This window comes from Trichechus manatus, unplaced genomic scaffold (genome assembly GCF_000243295.1).
Source record: "Trichechus manatus latirostris isolate Lorelei unplaced genomic scaffold, TriManLat1.0 scaffold00113, whole genome shotgun sequence".
Taxonomy (NCBI): domain Eukaryota; kingdom Metazoa; phylum Chordata; class Mammalia; order Sirenia; family Trichechidae; genus Trichechus; species Trichechus manatus.
The window spans coordinates 9592684-9613361 of record NW_004444049.1 but is presented as its reverse complement, the minus strand read 5'-3'; the positions used below and the strand labels follow the sequence as shown (position 1 = coordinate 9613361).

General features: G+C 52.1%; 2 protein-coding genes across 3 annotated transcripts in view; one reads left to right on the top strand and one right to left on the bottom strand.

Moving 5' to 3' along the window:
• The window catches only part of DDB1 (damage specific DNA binding protein 1), a 28439-nt gene extending 21634 nt beyond the window's left edge, over positions 1 to 6805 (bottom strand). Inside the window, exons 1-5 of the mRNA XM_004383871.2 lie at positions 6604 to 6805; positions 5101 to 5249; positions 3732 to 3848; positions 3118 to 3339; positions 313 to 427 (exon numbers count right to left, since the gene is read on the bottom strand). Coding sequence (XP_004383928.1) covers positions 313 to 427; positions 3118 to 3339; positions 3732 to 3848; positions 5101 to 5249; positions 6604 to 6664 — 664 coding nt within the window. The 5' untranslated portion in view covers positions 6665 to 6805. The remainder of the gene's footprint in view (positions 1 to 312; positions 428 to 3117; positions 3340 to 3731; positions 3849 to 5100; positions 5250 to 6603) is intronic.
• Positions 6806 to 6912: 107 nt separating this feature from the next.
• On the top strand, positions 6913 to 20047 carry TKFC (triokinase and FMN cyclase). Of its 2 annotated transcripts, XM_023738268.1 has the most exons (18): positions 6913 to 6969; positions 8462 to 8577; positions 11858 to 12047; positions 13031 to 13141; positions 13245 to 13426; positions 14818 to 14896; positions 15209 to 15298; positions 15928 to 15962; positions 16039 to 16123; positions 16219 to 16308; positions 16824 to 16940; positions 17323 to 17442; positions 17659 to 17796; positions 18756 to 18862; positions 18951 to 19054; positions 19168 to 19201; positions 19310 to 19399; positions 19802 to 20047. In XM_023738268.1, the coding sequence occupies exons 2-18, from the start codon at positions 8575 to 8577 to the stop codon at positions 19961 to 19963; spliced, it is 1737 nt and encodes a 578-aa protein (XP_023594036.1). In that variant the 5' UTR covers positions 6913 to 6969; positions 8462 to 8574; the 3' UTR covers positions 19964 to 20047. The 2 variants fall into 2 exon arrangements, with proteins under 2 accessions (XP_023594036.1, XP_004383927.1); XM_004383870.2 differs by lacking the exon at positions 6913 to 6969 and having other exon boundaries at positions 8040 to 8577.
• Positions 20048 to 20678: the final 631 nt, after the last annotated feature.

The following is a 20678-nucleotide window of genomic DNA, read 5'->3' as shown; positions in this document are numbered from 1 at the left end:
AACAATAAAATAATCAGACTGATTTCCATATGCCACTCTGCAAGTCAATATCAAGGTTTTATAGTCGACCCCCACTCCAAATAAAGGAGAACTACACTTTTGGGAGGAAATAATAACAGAAAATTCTAAAGACAGAAATAGAAAAAGAAAGGAAAAAAAAAAAAGTACACATAGGGAAAGGAAACACAAGGAAGTACTGGACAATGTAAGTTTGGTAATAGTTGACACTGAAAGACGAGGAAAGGAACAAGAAGAATAGGGAACTGGCCAGAGAGCTGGGGGGAGGCAAATATCCTAAAACCCCCAACCAACCTGCGATCACCATGGAAGCTTCAGCCTCTACATTTTCCTGTTTCCAAGGGCCCTTATTGAACTCCTTCTCTCGGAGAGACACCTCATAGGTTTTCACGTGCCGCCCCTGAGGGTCCTAGGTTGGGAAAGATTGAATGGTTAGCCCTAAGGAAGGGTGAACCTCGGGCTGGAAAGGGATCCTGAAAGGGACCAGCCAACATCTGACAATCAGGGTCTCTTAGGCATGCCAGTCATGTCAGCCTTCCCACCTGATCTATCAGGACACGGATGCCACAGCTGAGCCTGTGACTAGTTTCTAGGTGGAGTGCTGGCATCTGAGGCCTACTGAGTTTCTCACAACTCAACCAGCCAGGAAAGGTTTAAGGAATTCGAAAAATGAACATGTCACACTGCACAAAACACTGTAAGAGATATAATGCACATATATAAGCACAAGAGCTAGAGAGAAAAAACAAACACACTGAGAAGCTAAATATCTCTAAGAGGCTAAAAAAAAAACAGTTCTATACAATTCTTAAAAGCATTCTGACAGGGCGATGGCAGGAAGAACAGAACATGCTGTCCTTAAAGTTAGTCAAAACCTCCAGTCCTGCTACTGTGAACACCACCATCCCCTCCTTTTCCTGGAACATGACTCACCTCAGGCCTGGGGCTACCAAAGTCACCTTTAAGAGGCTAAAGAGCATGGACAGGGGAGAAGTGTACATTCAGCCAGCGATGGGTGGCTTTAACAAGGGCCAGACCAGATTCTAAGAGGGTTTGTGGAAGGAATTCAACACTAGGTTTCAGGGCAGGAACCACATCCGAATTTTTGTTACTCCTAAAGCACTTAGCATGAGTATCCCTCATATCTGTCAAACTGAATTTTTGGCATGAAAAAGAGACAAAGTAATTTTTAGCTGATGGAAAGATTTTCCCATCAATAACAAGCAGACTCAACTTGACAAAAAGTTCAAGCTAGGGTTTGGATTCTGGCCTCTGAGACACACACAGAAAAATGAAGAGCATTCACAACTGGCAGCTCTGGGGCTGGAAATACAGTCATTCCTGAATAACCAACATCATCATTTTAATCTGACATTGATAAAACTGAAGAAGGGAGAGAAATGCTAAGTTTTTACTACAGCAGCTCTGATAATTAATGCACTACAAACAGGATCAAACAAAACCTCCTAACGTAGTTTCCAACCTTACTCAACTGAACTTTATTCCAATCAGCCTCAGAACTATAGCACTTACGGTGACACTAAGAAATATACAAAAATGCATCACTATTTCCAACACATACATGGAAATGTTAAAGTGCCCACACGTATTACACTGAACTCGACTCTCATTTCCTTCCATCATTTATTCAACCACGTGCAAGTAAAATGACCTCACGCTGCATGGCCCTTTGTTAAAATGCTGAGATTCTGTGAAGATACAGGCACGTTAGTCTGATACTCCCCAACTCCACTCCTTTAGCAGATCTGGCCCAGAAAACAGCTGCCCAGGATCAGCTCTGCTAAGGTTTTAAGCACAGACTAAAACAGAAGTCAAGAGCCAGCTCCTCGAAAAGTTATAAACATAGAATTATCATGTTGTTGTTGTTAGGTGCCATCGAGTCAGTTCCAACTCAGAGCGGCCCTATAAGACAGAATACAACTGCCCCGTAGGGTTTCCAAGGAGCGGCTGGTAGATCTGAACTGCCAACCTATGCCACCAGGGTTCCCAGAATTACCATATGACCCAGCAATTCCACTCCTAGGTATATACCCAAAAGACTTGAATGCAGAGATACAAACAGAGACTTGTACACCAATGTTCACTGAAGCATTATTCATAATAGCCGAAAGGTGGAAACAACCCAGATGAATGGATAAACAAATGCGGTATATACAAACAATGGACTATTACTCAGCCATAAAAAGAAATGAAGTTCTGATATACGCTACAACATGGATGAACCTTGAAAACACTATGCTTAGTGAAATAATTCAGACACAAAAGGACAAATAGTATGATCCCACTTATATGAAATACCTAGAATAGACAAATGTATGGAGACCAAAGTTTACTGGTAGTTACCAGAGGCAGTAGGGAAAGGAAAATGGGCAGTCATTGCTTAAGGGGCTCTGAGTTTCTGTTAAGGGTGATGAAAAAATATGGAAACGGATAGTGGTGATGGTTGCACAACATGGGGAATGTAATTAATGTCACTGAATTGTACACATAAAAAACATTAAACTAGAAAGTGGGTGCTGGACAAAACGTAAATCTCTTCTTAAAAGACACGAATTAAGGCACCACCAAGGACATTTTCTCTTTGCTTGTTCAGGCAGTTTCCAGATCACTTCTCCATAGCTGTTTGTTTTAACTGTGGTAGAATATACATAAAATTTGCCATTTTAACCATTTTAAAATACACAATTTAGTGGCATTAATTAAGTTCACGATACGGTGCAACTTTCACCATCTATGGCTAAGTTTTAACAATCCTCTAACATGCCAGTATGAAACTCAGACAAAGTATAAATTGGGTCACCTTATAAAATCTCCCAGGCCCACAACCAGACTGTAATCTCAGGATTAAAATCTGCTATAGCCCAAAGAGCTTCCTGCCTCCACAATAAGTACTACTGCACTCAAAAGGCAACCAAAATCTGACCCTTATCAATTACATTGTTCAAAACATTTCAGGACAAATACATCTAACAGTTTTGCCTGCTACCAAATCCAGACACATTGATTAGCAAAAACCAACTCCCACTATGCCAAACCTAACCCTTCACAGCTTCTCCCTCTTTCCTCCCGATCCAGTACCTGGTAGACAAAGCAGATGGTAGGGGCTTGGCAACCATATAGAAACTTGACGTCGATGACATGCAACTCCTCTAGGCGGATGTTAAAGGCCTTGAGCTCTTTGTTGTCCCGATCTAGTGGAATAACCTTGAAAAGGCCATCGTAGAGTCGCAGGCCAATCATCCGGCACTCAGGGTCAATGATGCCGATAATGCCGGTCTCCGAGGGGCGGCCAATCCGGTCCTGAGAGGTAAAGCTGCGATTAGAGAGGAACCTGAATGCTCACAGGGTAACAGAGGACACCGGGCACCACTTTCCCAGGAGCTTTAATCCTGCATCATCTAAATCCCACCATTTTAGGACAGAGAGTAAGACTGTGGCATCTAAATGACATGCCAGGGAGCCCAAATATTAGTGAATACTTTTTTGCAGAACACTGAATCTCAATGAATCATTTCTCTGTTCTCTGAACTCTAAGAAAACTAAAGAGGTCTTTTCTTCATAAAAGCTCATTCCCTCAAACCCTTAGTATTTTATGATCACACAGAGGGCTGCCCTCAGCACTTCAACTTTCCTCATCAAATCATGACGGCCCTATCTGGGGAACTCTCATTAGCCCGAAGCAGCCGCCTCACCTGGACATTGCCATGGGCTCGCGTAATGATGTCAATGCTCTCGCCACTCTGTTTATACTCCAAGATGCAGGCATTGTATTTAGCTGTCAGGATAAACAGTAGGTCCTTGCTCTCCCCCTGGAAATCGACATTATGCTATCAACAGAGGTCCCTTTTAAAACACTGACACTTGTCTAGCCTTTATACATCATTCTTTAAGTATGCCAGAACTTTCCAAATTGTTCTCTCCCTAATGAGAAAACCCTCAGTTACACACATGGTTAGTAGGTAACACACACTATTGTTGTTAGGTGCTGTGTAGTGGATTTCGACTCACAGCGAACCCATGTGACAGAGAAGAACTGCCCCATAGGGTTTTCTAGGCTGTAATCTCCGTAGGAGTACCCTGGAGCCACTGAACGTGTTCTAACCACCAACCTTTCCATTAGCAGCAGAGTGCTTAACTGTTGCGCCACCAGGGCTCCTGTAACACACACTGAGTACACGCATACCCTAAAGGTAGAGCCAAAAGGCTGGAACTAATAATGATAAACATCTAGTCATCATTTTCATGATTCTCCATCTCCCTGCTCTATATACAAAGTCTTCATCTATTTTCATCTCAGACTAATCTTAATCATATTATTCAAATACTGAAAGATGAATGCAATGCCTGCTGTAATTCTCTCCAATAGTATTAGAAAAAGAGGGGGAAAAAGTGGTAATGACAATGGAAGCTAAACTGAATCTACAAAGTCTTACTCATAAAACATAGACCCAAAAAAGTACTTTGTTCAAAGGATTATAATTCAAGCTTTTAACTCATTGCTTTTTTATCAAATTCAGTTAAGCCATTGTGAAGCAATGTGGTGGCTACTTGGATGAAGACATTTCAATTACAGTGATAATAATGACAACAATTGTTAACAAAACTCTGAGTGCTTGCCATGTGCTAAGCCCTGTGCTATTATTTCATTTAATCTTCACAACAACCCAGGGGATTGGATACTATTATTCCCATTTGGCAGATGGAGAAAATGAGGCTCTGAAAGACATCCAAAGTCATGGAATGAATAAGGAATGACGCCAAGACTGCCCTATTCTATAGTCTTACCCTCTGACTCACTAGGCAATATGGCAATGCACATTTCAAACTGCTCTACTTTCACCTTCCTGTAACTGAAAGAAGTCAACCTGACAAATTTTTCCCCAGTGAAATCTCTCCTCACACCTCTAGGAAACTTGTTCAAGATTATAAATTGGAATCTGCCATTCAAAGGCAGAAGAGAATCTCTCCTCAACCCTTTCCCATCCATCCCAAGCAATGATAAAAAAACACCTACAACCAACAGTCCTCCCTTCATTGCTGGGCCCAACTCAGAGCACTTACCTTGGGCCTGAAAAGCTCCATGACAGCAATCTTTCCATACATGCCCACCTCTTTGACGGGCCGAAGCCCCTCAGCAGTGACCACATAGATCTCTAATCTTGTGTTTTTGGCAATCAACAGGTTCAGGTCTTCAGCTGAAGTAAAGTGTCCTGAAAGAACAGATTCCTCTCACCTTTGAAGTCAGGGAAAGGGCCTCCCCAGCAGTGTCTAAATAATCCTATTACTTTCTGCCTACATCTCCAGAATTCTCATTTACTCATTTCTCTAGCTCCCTCCGTTCACTCCCTTTCTTACCTAACCCAGCACCAGAAAGAGTCTCACTTCATACATCCAGCAAGGCTCTCTCCCTCATCAGACTAAGAAAACTGCACTGGTCCTAAAAGCAGCATAGAATGTGAAAACCCTTCAGTCAGCTCTGTCCCCTTGAATTTTACTTTTCCTATGACAGTGGCAGACTTGTCCTCTAATTAGCAGATGCTGGAGGAAGTGTCCATCTCTTCCAGTTGTCATCTAAACTCTCACAAAACCTTTACCAAACAGGTCAGATCACATGATGAGTATCCCCAGAGCTTTATATGAAAACATTGTTTTGCCCACACCCCCTGCCCTCCCAGGAGTCTACCAATTGTCCCATCTGCACCTCCAACTCTCCAAACAACATAGCTTGGTTTTGGAAACATGACTGGGATTTACATAAACGTAAAAGCTTGCTGTTGTCATGTGCCGCCAAGTCAGTTCCAACTCATAGCAACCCTATACGACAGAGTAGAACTGTCCCTAGTTTCCAAAGAGCAGCTGGTAGATTCGAGCTGCTGACCTTTTGGTTAGCAGCCAAGTTCTTAACCACTGGAAACATGACTGGGATTTACAGAAACATACAAGTTTAGGTCGGCATATTACGCTCGGAATTTAGGTTCAGGATGATTACTCCTGGGTTCCAAACATGGTTGGACTTCTGTGTCCTTAAGGAGTCACCAAAGCAAACTCAGCACTGGGCCAAGCCTTCCAAACTCCCTTCTCCAGCAGCACCCTTGTGTAAACAACAGCCCCAGGCAAAGGTGTGAGCTTCTCCCTATCTGGGTGAGTGGGGAGATTCCTCACATCCTTCCACCTCCTGCGCCCCCCACGTGAAAACCCGATTCAAATGCCGCCATCACCACTGCCCCTTCCCCCGACCACACGAGGCCAATCTCGGGGCCCAAGCAACACCGCACAATCAACTCCCAGTCCACTCTGTCCCACTGGGCCCGTTCCTGTCCTCGAGGCCAAGTGACCTCCCAGAACGAAAAGGGACCCCGCAAGAACAGCTTTTACTCCCCAGAAGACGCGTGTGGAAACAGTTTATTTGGAAGTCGGAGGGCTGGAGAAGGTTCCTCGGCCGCCAGGGCCTTCCATTCCCCGGGCCTGGGCCTGCCCGGCCGCCCCTGAGTCCGCGGGCCTCCCTGGGCCTCAGCTTCCCCCAGCCCCCTCCCTCGCCGGGGTCTCCGGCCCTGGCAACCGTACCGGTCACGCAGCCGTTCACTGCGGTGGGCTTCTGTGCCGTTACCACGTAGTTGTACGACATGTCGAGGCCTGGGGCGGCCCGTCAGGACACAAGCGCAAATATAGAGAGATGGACTCCAGCAAAGACACAGAAGGCCCCCGCCCGCGCGCAGCGATCTTCACGGCTGCTGCCTCCGCCCCAGAGACACGTTGCAGGCCAGAGCGGCCGGGGAGCGAGGCATCACGGGACGGCCTCACCTGGCCTCTGGATGACTCGCAGCTCCGGAGGCGGCCAACCACAGGAAGCCCCGCCCCTGGGGGCCGGAGCCTGCAGTACCCGGATGAGAACACGCGAGCGGTCCTTGTGAAGCGCCGGCGGCTAGCGAGGTGGCTGTTGAGGGGGCCGGCGGGCGCGAGTGGGCAGGGAGGTGTACCTCACCGTATTCCGAGCCCGCCGACCCCCAATTCCCAACCCCCGCCAGGCGTCGCCCCTAGCCCTTGCCCAGATCTCCATCTTTGCCCCAAACCATTGCTTCAGGAGCCCGCGGGGTTGTTCCTGTTTTTGGAATCAGGAAGACTGCAGAGGCCTAGAGAGGGGAGGGAGGTGACAGCGATTTGTGCAGATACCAGGCCCAGGTCCGTGCCGCCCTCCTTGTGAACCCTCTCAGTTGCTCTAAACTCAGGCGGTGACCTCGCCAGACCCTAGAGCGACCTCACTGCCTTGCCTGGGACACCGGAACGCTCACTTCTCCCCCTTTAAAATGTTTTTTATTCTTCAGACTTTGAAGGGCTCACCAGGACTCTTGCTCAACATCATTAGTGCTTCCATTGCTCTTCAAAATCTGACCCCAAACACAAATCAATTTGACCGGTGGTGAGACCCTTAATGGCTCAGGAGGGTGGTTAATTGGCCCTGTACCCTCCAGGCCACCTTACACCAGACAGGCTTCCCAAGGAGCAAGAGAACCACATCATTTGGAGCACCTGCAGAATGCCAGAGAGGCGCCAACCCAGTTTTACAAATGAGGAGACTGAGGCTCAGAGAGGTGGTCCCCCCAGTAAATCAGAGGCAGAGCTTGATACAGAGCCAAGTCTTCTGACCCCAGGCCAGGTTCTTTCCACTACAGAGACACAATGAACCTCCCCCTGAGACCCTGGATGACCCCGAGACTCTTCTGCACCAGGCGGAACACACCAGGGACTCTAGTAGACTTTGGAAGCACTGAATTACCTGTAGAAAGAGTACAGGATTTGTAGAAAGACTAGACACGGGTTTGAGTTCTGACTTTTCCCAGTAGGACCTTGGACAAGTCACTAGACCTTTCTGAGTCTCATTTTCCTCAATGGGGTCAAATTCAAGCTGCCTCCTTTCTGGTGTCGCACTGGTTACGAGATAGGGCTGCTAACCAAAAGGTTGGCAGTTTGAATCCACCAGCCACTCCTTGGAAACCCTATGGGCAGTTCTATTCTGTCCTGTAGGGTTGCTATGAGTCAGAATCACCTCAACGGCAATGGGTTTGGTTTTTTTTTTTGGTCCCCTTCTGGTGTGGTGCTGAGAGCAAGGATGTGAAGATCTTTGTAAATTTTTTCATGCAAGAGATGAAGTTACCCGGTAGGTAACTTTGCTCCTTGATAGTGAGGCTGCTCCTGGGCATAAAGGCAGCCCTGTGCCCAACCTAAATTGATCTGACTCCTGGCAGCCAAGCGCAGGTATGAACCTTGGTCAGCCCCATGCTCTTCTTCATCCCCAGTGCACTAACTAGAATTTGTACTTGGATCAAAGTCTGGGGCAGCTCCCTGTTTTCTAGGGCAGTAGCAGCGTGACTGTGCCAGTCTCACGATTCCCTTCAGCAGCTTGCATCCTTACCGACTCCTGCAGGTGCAGCTGCCACTTCCACCGAGCTCAAACCTAGATAGCACCCCCAGGATCTCCTGTCCTCCGGCATCTCAGTGTGAAGGTGTGAACGCTGCCTGCTTCCGAGCCTCCCCACCATGGTGAGTCCTATGGGGACCAGGGCAAGGGAAGGACACTGTGATTTTGGAGCAGTGGACATCCCAGCCCTGGCCATGCTGGAGTTCCTTAGGCCCTGATCAAGAGCTGCTGCTGCTTCCTGAAGTTCAGAGAGGTTAAGAAAGAAGGGTCCTCCTCTTTTTCCGGGGCTGATCCCTGCTTCCCTCCACTTCCTGGAGTCCTCTGGTCCCAGCCAGGCCTGGGGCTTCAGCCTCTGACTCCCTCCAGGGCCCATCTGGCCCAAATCTGGGTCACACATTTAGATTACAACATTAATAGTCACCTATTCTGTAATGGTGGTACAGTGGTAGAGTTCTCACCTTCCATGGGGGAGACCCAGGTTCAGTTCCTGGCGAGTGCACCTCATTGCACCTCGGTCTGTCATTGGAGGTTTGCATATTGCTACGATGCTGAAGAGGTATCAGTGGCGCTTCCAAACTAAGACAGACTAGGAAGAAAGGCCTGGTGATCTACTTCTGAAAACAGCTAATGAAAACGCTATGGTCACAAAGGCCATTGTGCATGGTGTTACCCTGAGTCCAGAGCTTACTCAACAGTGGCTGACAAGAACAGCACTCCGTAATGGGCACTGTACCCGTTATAGAAGGAACCATGGAGAACAGCCTTGTGCTTGTTACTGAGGCTGGGGCATGTGTGAGCTAGTCCCAGAGCTGGGACCTACACTGTGGGAGGCTCAGTGTGCCCCTGGCCATTGCTCCAGGCCCACCCTAGAAAGATCTGAACCAGAGCAAACCTTGGACAGATCTGGGTTCAAATCTCAACCCTGCGACCAAACAGCTACATGACCTTGCACAAAAGATTTGACCTCTCTGAGCCTCTTTTTCCTCATCTACAGTGTGAGGCAGACTGAGGCCTACCACCAAGTGGCCCTAGACCAGAGTCCTAGGACCTCTCACAGTGTGTCACTTCCTTTCCTTTTTCATCCCCTGGTCCCATCAGGTGCTGGGAACCAGGGGTAGCACTGGCACCTTTGGTGCAGTGATGGTTGAGAATCCCAGGCAGGACAGATTGTCAGGGATGGAGAACGGGGCACACTCTTGGAGGGTGATGATGCTGGAGGCAAGGCTTGGAGTTGAGACCGATTCGTGTCTTCATTGCATGTCCCAGTCCCTGGTGGGCTCTAAGAACCACAAGTCTATGCCCTTCCCGGGGCAAGACCTCTCCTGCCCTCAACCTCCTTGAAAACTCTCTGGAGCACAGTTCTACTCTGACACACATGGGGTCACCATGAGTTGGAGTTGACTCAACAGGAACTGTTTTTTGTTGTTTTGTTTTTTTAATTTCCTATTTATATAATTCAGTCCCTTGGCTGCATGATGTTGTCAAAATGGTGCCAACGTTGGAGCCAGGCAGACCTGGATGCTTGCTGGCTGTGTGACCTTGGGCAAAGTCATTCAGCTGTTCCTCGGTTTCATCACCAGGCTAATCTTTCCTCCACAGGGGTGTTGGGAAGATTAAATGAGATGTGCTCAAAGCACTTAGAACTGGGCCTGGTTCTTAGTCCCAGCTCAGGAAATGGCGCCAGTCTTATTCTGCTCGTGCCTTACTGGCCCAGGCTGCTCTCCTCAGCTGAAGCAGGTGGCTTGGTCTCACCCTCGCCCGACCCAGGAAAGGCCAGCAAGGAGGCATCAGTACCAAATTTTGCACAAAGGAGCTGGGTGCTGGCAGGCTCAGGAAGAGCCACAGCCGGAAGTGCACTTTGCAGGGACCTGGCTCAGCTGTTAGGCCACGCCCGGCCACCTGGTGGCGCTAGGAGCCTGGCCCTTCAGTCCCTATTGGGCCCCAGTCCCATGGTCTTTAGGACAAAGGCGGGAGCTGCATCCTGGTCTGCAGCCCTTGTGCAGCCAGCTCTAGCTTTTCCGAGCTGATTGAAATATAACAAGAATAAAAAACAGTCACTGTCAACTCCAACTCATGCGACCCTATGTGTGTCAGAGTAGAACTGTGCTCCATAGGGTTTTCAGTGGCTGATTTTTTGGAAGTAGATCACCAGGCCTTTCTTCTGAGGTGTCTCTGGCCAGACTCAAACCTCCATTCTTTCGGTTAGCAGTCGAACAACCATTTGCACCACCCAGGGATTCCTCCATAATAGGAAATGCTGGCTTTTATTGAGCTTGTACTATGTAACACGCATATGCTCTATTAGTAAGTTGCCATTTGTCCATTTTACAGAGGAAGAATTAAGGCTCAGAACAGTGAGGTGTCTTCACTGAGTTTTCAAAACTAATGAAAGGCAGAAGTGGGACTTGAACTCAAGTCCTGGTGATTGTAGAGCCTAAGCTTGTAACCACTCTAGCCCGACGCTGCTCCCTTCTCTTGCCCTCACCCGCCATGTCAGCTCAGCTGAGTGTGGGGCTGCTCTGTGGCTCTCAGGCTGGCCTGCACATGTGCCTATTTCCCTCCCCTCTGTGGTTCCCCAGGCCAGGCTCTTCGAGGGCCAGTGAGGCCCCTAGCCCCCTCTCCTGCTGGCCACTTGTTCCTCCAGCCGTTCTAACTGGCTCCCTGGTTCCTGCACCCACCCTATTTCACATCTCCAGACCTTGGCTTATGCCTCTCCCTCTTCTGGAATGTCCTTCCTCTTTTCTTCTCCTGTGCTCCCTACTACCATTTTACCTACTTAACTCCTGCTTAGGCTTCACAAAGACTTCCAGGATGCTCTGAGGAGGCTGAGGCCCCTCTGTGCTTCCATAGCACGGGTGCATCACTCTTGCTAGCTGGGCTCACAGTATGTGGAAATGGCCCCTTGGCATTTCCATCCAGGGCTCAGAGGGCATCCTATTATCACTGCATGCCCAGTGCCGAGCACTGGGCCTGGCACCCAGAGAGCCTCAGGAAATGTTTGCTCTGCATCAGAGGCCCAGTCGAAGCATCGGTTGGGCAGCACAGGAGCCTCCCTGGGGCTTCTTCTTTGACAGAAGAAGGATGTTGGTTCCCAATTTTATTATATATTTTTTACAGTCGGGACTCCTGCTTCCTTATATTCTTTGCCTCAAAGCCATTTTTCTCAGGCTAAATTTAAGCCATGGTCCAAAACCATTTGGCACAGAATAAAAAGCCACCAATTAGGAAGGGAAGTCGCAGCATCCTCTACCTGTGAGAATGTCACCCAGCCCAAGGGACTGCTGTCTTCCTGGAGTTCCTGGGTGGGCGTGGGAGAGGGGTCTTGGCCATAGCAACATGGCTGGGCAGGACGGGGTGTCCGCTGCCCACAACCTGAACCTCCTCCTCACTCCCATCCCGCAGACCTCCAAGAAGCTGGTGAACTCAGTGGCAGACTGTGCTGATGATGCCCTTACAGGCCTGGTGGCCTGCAACCCCAGCCTGCAGCTCCTGCAGGGCCACCGTGTGGCCCTCCGCTCAGACCTGGACAGCCTCAAGGGCCAGGTAGCACTGCTGGCGGGCGGGGGCTCCGGCCACGAGCCTGCCCATGCTGGTGAGTAGAGGGGGCAGAGGTCGGAGAGGCAATGCCAGGCAGGGTAGACAGGAAGTTCCCAGGAGATGCCCAGTGCTGGTCTGACATTCAGGGCAGAGCCTAGCCCAGAGTTAGGAGCCGGCTCCTGGTTCTAGCTCTCCCAGCCCCACATGCTATGATCTGGGGCCAATCATGGCCTCTCTCTCAGACTGTGTTCAGTCAGATGATCTCTCAGGCCCTTCCATTGCTGAGAGTTTGTGATTCTATGAATCTTCCTGGCCTTCCAGGCCCAGCTGACCCACTCCCTCCTCCATGAAGCCTTCCTGACTTCTAGCCTAGAGCAGTATCCCTCTAATGAGCACCCACCCTGCAGTTTTGCCCACACTCAGGAACAGTCCTGGATTGTTCCCTGTTCGGTGCCATGAATGTCATCCCTCCTTGGCTCCCTTGAGAGCTCCTGGAGGATGGGGACAGGCTTTGTATCGTTTGTACTTTCCTGCTTCCCTTCAGCTAGCCCATTCACTCCCTCAGCAAGCACTGATGGGCACCCCCTGTGGGTCAGGCACTGCTCTGGGCGCTAGGGATACTATAGGACAAGGCCCCTCCCCTCCTGGAGCTTATCTTCTACTTCAGGGAGACAGACAGCAGCCAGGTAAACCTGTGAGGAAAGGAGATGGTAAAGGAGAGGAGCGAGTGCATGGTAAATATAGTCAGATGGTAAATATAGTCAGATGGTAAATATAGTCGGATGGTAAATATACTCAGATGGTGAAGGAGCAGCGGGTCACTGGGGGTGGGGAGGGTCAGGGAAGGCCTCTCCACGATGACTCCCAAGGAGTCAGCCATGTGACAATCCTCTGGGGAAGATGACCCAGGTGCTCTTTGGGGCCAGGCGCACAGTAGGGGCTCACCAAACCAGGAGGCTCCAGAGTGTGGGGAGTCCCAGTGACCGCAGGTACTGGTCCCCACCCATTGTCTTCTCTCCCTCCCCTCCCTGTCTCCAGGTTTCATAGGGAAGGGGATGCTGACAGGGGTCATTGCAGGAGCTGTGTTCACCTCCCCGGCCGTGGGCAGCATCCTGGCGGCCATCAGGGCAGTGGCCCAGGCAGGCACAGGTAAGACTGGCATGTGGAGGGACAGGGAGGCTGAGGCGGGAAGGGTATGCTGCGGGGTGGATGAAGGTAAGCACTGATGGGACCCTGCCTACGGCTCCTGTAGCGGGGACCCTCCTTATCGTGAAGAACTACACGGGAGACCGGCTCAACTTTGGCCTGGCCCGGGAGCAGGCCCGGGCTGAGGGCATCCCAGTGGAGATGGTGGTCATTGGGGATGACAGTGCCTTCACTGTCCTAAAGAAGGCAGGCAGGCGGGGGCTCTGTGGTACCGTGCTTATACACAAGGTAAGATCCCCACCCGTGACCCTGCTCTTCACTCAGTCTTCTCTCTTCAGGCAGCACCTGGTGGCAGGACCATTCCATGCCCTACCCTACACAGACGCACCCATGAGAAGCCACTCCCAGACCCCTCCCTTCCTTTCCCCATACCCAGTCAATAGCCTGTCCTGGTGATTCTACTCCCAAATGCCTCAGTACCACACATCCTCCTCAGACCCCTGTCTTCCCAGACCCAGCTTTGGTTCAGGGCTCATCTGCTCATGCCCAGAAGGCTGCAGTGGGCTCCTTGATGGCCCCCTGCCTGCTTCCTGCCTGTCCCAAAGCTCTTTGGTCGGGTGCCCACCACTCCCTTGACTTACCTCCCTGACTTTCCATCCTCATCACCCATCACTCACTTTCCTCTTACGCTCTGTTTATACCAGATCCCTGTGCCCACTGGGCTAGGGCTCATTTCTGGTTTGCTTAGGCTGTGTCTATGGCCTGAAATATCCTCTCCACTTTTGGCCTGGCTAACTCCTACTGTGTTTAGAGGTCCATCTGTGGTGTCCTCCCATCTGGGAGCTTTCCCTGACCTCCCCACTACCCCACACTGGTTAGGAGTCCCTCCTCAGTGCTCTCATAATATCCCTGTGAACTCTATCACTGCATTTACTACTTTGCAGTCCATTTTCTATCTGTGTGTGTCTGCTTCCCCACCTGCTACCCAGACTGTGAGCTCCTTGGAGACAGGCACTGTGACTTAGTCATCTTTTATTTTCTAGCACTCAGCACATAATAGATGCTAGGTAAATATTGGATGGATAGGTGGATGGATGGATGAACGGATGGATGGATGGATGGATAGATGGATGGATGGGTAGGTGAGTGGGTGGGTGGGTGAATGGATGGGTGGGTAGCCAGGTGAGTGGGTGGGTGGCTAGGTGGATGGAGGAATGGGTGGGTGGATAGTTGGGTGGGTGGATGGATGGGTGAATGGATGGGTGGGTAGTGGGTGGATGGATGGATGGATGGATGGATGGATGGATGGATGGATGGATGGATGGATGGATGGATGGATGGATGGATGAAGTAAGCCACAATGATGTGCCATGGGAAAAAGAACTCTAGATTAGGAATTGGGAAACTGGCTGCCAACTGGATGTGTGACATTGAGCAAGTCAGTTCCCCTCTCTGGGCCCATTTCCCCATTTGTAAAATCCCCCATGATTCCAACAGACTGGAGTTCCTGAAGATTCCTGGCAGATGCATTGTGAATGAAGAGGTTGCACTCTTCTGCCCTAAATGTGGTGGAGTACTAGGATTCCCCCTTTCCAATGAGAAAGTCCTCCCCAGCTCATCTTCTGCTTCCAAGTGGTGTGACTTCTTCCCCCTTGGGGGCTTCTGTCTGTGGGGTACAGGTGGCAGGTGCCCTGGCTGAGGCTGGTGTGGGGCTGGAGGAGATCACCAAGCGGGTGAGCGCGGTCGCCACGGCCATGGGTGAGTGCAGCCCATGGGCTCGGGGGAGGCAGGGGCAAGGTTGAAGCAGGTGTTGGGCCTAGGAGCAGATACCTGTCAGCTGCATGGTGTTGGCTTTACCGAGTTTTCCCTAGGGGCTGAAGGAAGGTCTCCATGGGGGAGCTCCTGGGGACCGGTGGCCTTCAGCTGGGTTCTGTTTCATCATTAAGATGAAAGAGGCCGGCAGCCCTTCTCAGTGAAGAGGATGCTTGTGGGCAGGGATTGCTGCTGCCCTTCCTGGTGCCCAATGCCAAGGCCAGAGTAGTAACCCCTTTTCTGCCTCATTTTTCACAGGTACCCTGGGGGTGAGCCTGTCCTCCTGCAGCGTCCCTGGCTCCAAACCCACCTTTGAGCTCTCTGCCGATGAGGTAGAGCTGGGCCTGGGTAAGCTTGTGGCCACCCCTGCCAGCCATGCCTGCTCCTCTGTCTTGGCATTTGTCCCTGTCTTATGCCCTGGGAGCCATCCCCCTGGTCCTCCCTGCTTAATGCTCACCTGGAGCTATCCCCTAGGTGGTCTTAATATCTTTAAGTGGGCACTGAGGCCCTTCTGGACCAACCTGCCTGATTTCTACCCACTTTACATCCACACCCAGGGCTCCCCAACATGGGACTCCATGCACCCGCCCACCTCTTAGCTTTGGCTCACACCATTCCTGGGTCCTCCTGCCCCTGCCAAAATACCACCCTTCTCTCCAGGGCCGTTCAAAGGCCACCCCTGCCGTAGAGCTCTCCAGCGCCTCCCCTGTGCTTCCAAGGTGGTGGGCATAGGCCTCCTGTAGCCTCACCGTGACTACCTCTAGTTAGCGCTCCTCCGGTTCCTGGCTACCTCACCACCAAGCCACAAGCTCCGGGAGAGCAGAGGCTGTGCATTTTTCATCATTCTGCCCATTGCCACCCCACTCCCCACGCACACAGTGTCCAGCCTAGTGCTGAGCACTTTACTCAGTCCTTGATAATGTGTAATGGGCCAATCCCCAGTCCAAGTGGGTCAGCTGTGACATGTCTATCCACAGGCATCCACGGGGAAGCCGGCGTGCGTAGGATAAAGGTAGGTGGATTCCCAGACCCAGGCTGGTCCAAGGCCAAGTCCTCCCATGCAGCTGACTCCTGGCTTCCTCTGACAGATGGCGACGGCTGATGACATTGTGAAGCTCATGCTCGACCACATGACGAACCCCTCCAATGCATCCCATGTACCTGTGCATTTAGGTGGGTGGCCTGTCTCCCCCATCTCCCACCTTTCCTACCTCTCTGGGTGGGGGCACCCAAAGAATTTCACCTGGGGGTGTCATCTCTACCTATAGGCTCCTCAGTGGTGCTGATGGTCAACAACCTGGGTGGCCTGTCCTTTCTGGAACTGGGCATCGTAGCCGACGCTGCTGTCCGCTCTCTGGGTGAGCCCCACACTGGGCAGGGGACCTGCCCCAACCTCCAGAATGTTTTCCCTCCAGCCCCTTGAAGCTGTACGTAGCAAAGCAGCTGAAGTAGTGCCTTGTGATGGCCCAGAGCATGGCTATGCAATCAGATGAGCCCAGGTTCAGTCATCACTCTGCGACTTCATTGTTGGGTGCCTTGGAGCCTCGGCTTCCTGGTCTGTAAAATGGGGTGATGGTAATAGTATCTGCTTTATAGGATTGTTGTGAGGGTTAAATGAGATTGAGCATGCCTGACACCTGGTGGAACTCAGCAAGTGAAACTTGTAATTACTTATCTGCCCTGAAGAGGGGGCACCTCCAGGGACTGTGGACACATGATGCCCTGAGGAAAGCTGGCCTCTCCCCACTCGCCTCAGGGCCCCTGCTTCCAATGTCCTTGGTTTTCTACTCTTCTGTTTTCTTCCCCGTGCTCTGGGGGGCAGAGGGGTGCCCTTCCTTCCCTCCCTCATGGACTTCATGCTTTGGTACTGCAGAGGGCCGTGGGGTGAAGATTGCCCGGGCCCTGGTGGGCACCTTCATGTCTGCGCTGGAGATGCCTGGTGTTTCCCTCACCCTCCTGCTGGTCGATGAGCCCCTCCTGAAACTGATAGGTGAGACTGGAACCTGAGGTCACCCAAGCCAGGGCTCCTGGTGATGGGAGGAGCCAGAGGGACTCCTAGGGCCCCCATCAGGGCTGGCCATGAAAATCAAGCATCGGGCCCTGTGAAGCAGCCCTTTCTGGCTTCCCCTGCCTCCTCTCACTTGACTGTGGAGGAGTTGGTATGAGGATCCTCCTCAGATCTGCCTGGCCTCTTCCCCTTGTACACAGTAGGCACTCAGTACATGCTTGTTGAGGTGGCTCCCCTTCCTCCAGGGCAGGAGGCCATCTGCTGAGGGAGCAGGGCCACCAGTGCTAGGTGGTGAGCCAAGCCCTGCTTGATCCCTGGCTGGCTGACCATGCCTGAGTGATCCCACTGTCCTGCTGGTCCCCAGATGCTGAAACCACTGCATCAGCCTGGCCCAGCACGGCCAAGGTCTCTGTGACTGGGCGAAAGCGGACCCGGGCAGCCCCTGCTGAGCCCCGAGAGGTCGCTGACTCTACCGCTGCAGGAGGTACCAGACCCTGCTGGTGGGGAGGGAGTGCTTGCTTGGTGGCCCAGGGCTTGGGCCTGAACCCCAAAGGGAGCAGGGGTGTGAGTGGAGCCCTGGGTGGCTGACGAGGTCCAACCCCTGGTACACACACTCCCACACCAGTCAAGTCTGGTGGTGAGAAGGGCCCAGTGGGCCTCCTCCCCGCTGTCCTCCCTTTCCACTGCCCTCCCTTTCCAGGTGTAGCCTCGAAGCGGATGGTGCTTGTGCTGGAACGGGTGTGCAGCACCCTCCTGGGCCTGGAGGAGCACCTGAATGCCCTGGACCGGGCTGCTGGTGATGGCGACTGTGGCACCACCCACAGCCGCGCTGCCAGAGGTTGGCACCGGGCCCGTCTGGGGTCAGGAGAGTGACTGCTGTGGCACATGGGTTAACATTTTGGCATTTCATGAACCAGAACATTCCAAAAACTTGGCGTGGTAATCCAGGGTTAAACCCAACCCAACCCAACCCAACCCATTGCCGTGGAGTCAATTTTGACTCCCTATAGGACAGAATAGAACTGCCCCACAGGGTTTCCAAGGAGCAGCTGGTAGATTTGAACTGCCAACCTTTTGGTTAGCAGTCGAACTCTTAACCACTGAGCCACCAGAGGTTACCAACTTTTATTTTGCCAAAAGACGTCATTCACAAAACCTCAGCACCCATTTCCCTAAAGAAAGGACCTTCTAACGCTTACCAGTGTAGGAAGGTGCTTATCTCAGAATAGAATGGAATCCTTTACAGTGAATGACTTTAAATTCCAGGAAAACTCTATTGACCTTACGTTTCTCACTTCACCCAGAGCAGCGAAAACCTCTTCATTGTCCAGCCCCATTCATTCAAGAAAACTTTATTTAGTGCCTACCATGGACCAGGCACTGTTCTGGACTCTAGTGAACAAAGCAGAAAAAAATCACTGCCCTCATGGCTTACCTTCTGATGGGGGATAAACCAGAAACAAGATGAATCAGGAAAACACGCAGGACGTTAGTGCAAAGGGCCAAGGAGGGAAAATGGAGCCGGGATGCGGGATATGAAATGTTCCAGGCTGAGGGCGGATGGTTTCCGGGCAGGCCTCACCTGCTAGGTGACTGCTGAGGTCTCTCTCAGTTGCATTTCCCACCCCGCAGCAGCCTCCACACTGGGTTCAGAAAGGGAGCCTGGTCCTTTTAGTTCTCTTTCAACCTCTTCCCTCCCCCGTTACTCCTGACTGGCAGAGAGGCCTAGGTACTCAGTTGGGGTCCAGAGAGGCAGGTGGAGGGCTCTGAATCCCTCCCCATCTCTCTCACCTGCAGCCATCCAGGAGTGGTTGAAGGCGGGCCCACCCCCTGCCAGCGCTGCCCAGCTCCTCTCCAGATTGTCCGTCCTGCTACTGGAGAAGATGGGTGGCTCATCGGGGGCGGTGAGTGCCCACAGGGCTGACAGGGAGGGGTGCCGGTGTGGCTGGGGCCCAGGCCAGCTCCTGGTGCTCAGCATTCTGCCCTCCGCAGCTCTATGGGCTGTTTCTGACGGCGGCTGCCCAGCCCCTCAAGGCCAAGACTGACCTCCCTGCCTGGTCTGCAGCCATGGATGCTGGCCTGGAGGCCATGCAGAAGTGAGCTTTTGACCCCTGTGCTTTAGACCAGCAGTGGGCTAGGGGAGCCAGGCCCTGTCCTCACCCCCAAAGGGATTCCCTCCAGGAGCCTCATTCTATTCTTTCCCTGCCAGGTATGGAAAGGCTGCCCCAGGGGACAGGACTATGGTATGTATGCAGGTGTGGCCCCAGCCTGCCTCTCTTCTGAGCCTGGAAGCCTGAAAGGCCACCATCAGTGGTGGGGCCACTCCTCAGCCCCTCCCTTGCCTTGTATAGCTGGATGCTCTGTGGGCAGCAGGACAGGAGCTGCAAGCCTGGAAGAGCCCAGGGGCTGACCTGTTGCAAATCCTGACCAAAGGTGTCAAGGTGAGTGAGGCCAGGCCCAGCTGCCCAGAGACAGGCTTGGGGCCACCAGGCTCCCATCTCCATGTGACCCAGAGCACGTTAACCTTCCTGGGCTTGTTTCCTCCTCTGTAACATGGAGGTAATGGTGGTACCTAGTTCAGGGCTACTGTGAGGCTTACAGGAAATACATAGAGCCCAAGCCCAGTGCCTGGTACATAGAAAATGGTGGCCGTTTTCCTGCTAGAGGCAGGGTGGGAGGTGATCTCTCCACCCTGATAACACCATAAAGGGTGCTGGCAGAGCTGGGACAAGAGGGCCAAGAACCAGGTTGCGCCCGATTGCACGGCAGAGGAACTCTGCCCGTGGCAGGGAGGAGGTCTGGTGGCCTGGCCTTGAACCTGATCCCACACCCCACCCCCTCAGAGTGCGGAAGCTGCAGCCGAGGCCACCAAGAATATGGAAGCTGGAGCCGGAAGAGCCAGTTATATCAGCTCTGCGCGGCTGGATCAGCCAGACCCCGGGGCTGTGGCAGCTGCCGCCATTCTCCACGCCATCCTGGAGGTCTTGCAGAGCCAGGGTGTGTGACCGCCCCCTCGGCCTCAGCTCCTCACTGCTGGGCTCAGGTGGCCACTGTCACTTCCCTCTGCCTTCAACCACTACTCTCCCCCCACCCCACTCCCAGGGCCTGAGTTCAGCAGGAAATTCCCCACCCAAACCTCCAGAATGACTCCACTGCAGAGACAAAGGCCCAGAGAGGGTTCAGATGCCTCATCAGCACTGCCCTTCCCCTCTTCTGGGAGGGTGGAGTCCCTGCGCATCTGGGCTGGCCCCAGTCAGCTCTGGGCTGGCAGCACAGCCTCTAACTGCCAACACTATCTGGTTTTAAGACTCTCTCCTTGAAAGGCCTCTGCACCTGAATCTGAACCAGTAGGGAAAAGAAAGCAAATAAACTCCATTGAAACAGCAACCAACCGCTTCCTCTCCAGTGACCTTCCTCCAGGCATCTAAGCAGGTGGGCCCACCAGTGTCCCAGGGACTGAGGTTGGAGGGGTCATGACCATCTCCTATTGGCCAGACCATTAGCGGCTGAGACCCCAAGGCAGGGTCTGCTCAGCTGGGCTGGCTCCACCGGCATCCTCATGCCTGTCCTTCCAGTACACACACCACACGCAGTGCACGTAAGACTGACGGGAAAGCTTTTCTCAGTGCCGAGCTAGCAGAATCCAGTGCTGCTTTGGGAATGAAATGGGCAGATGAGGCACCAGAAGGGAAAGAAATCAGAAACTGCACCTGAGCCAGC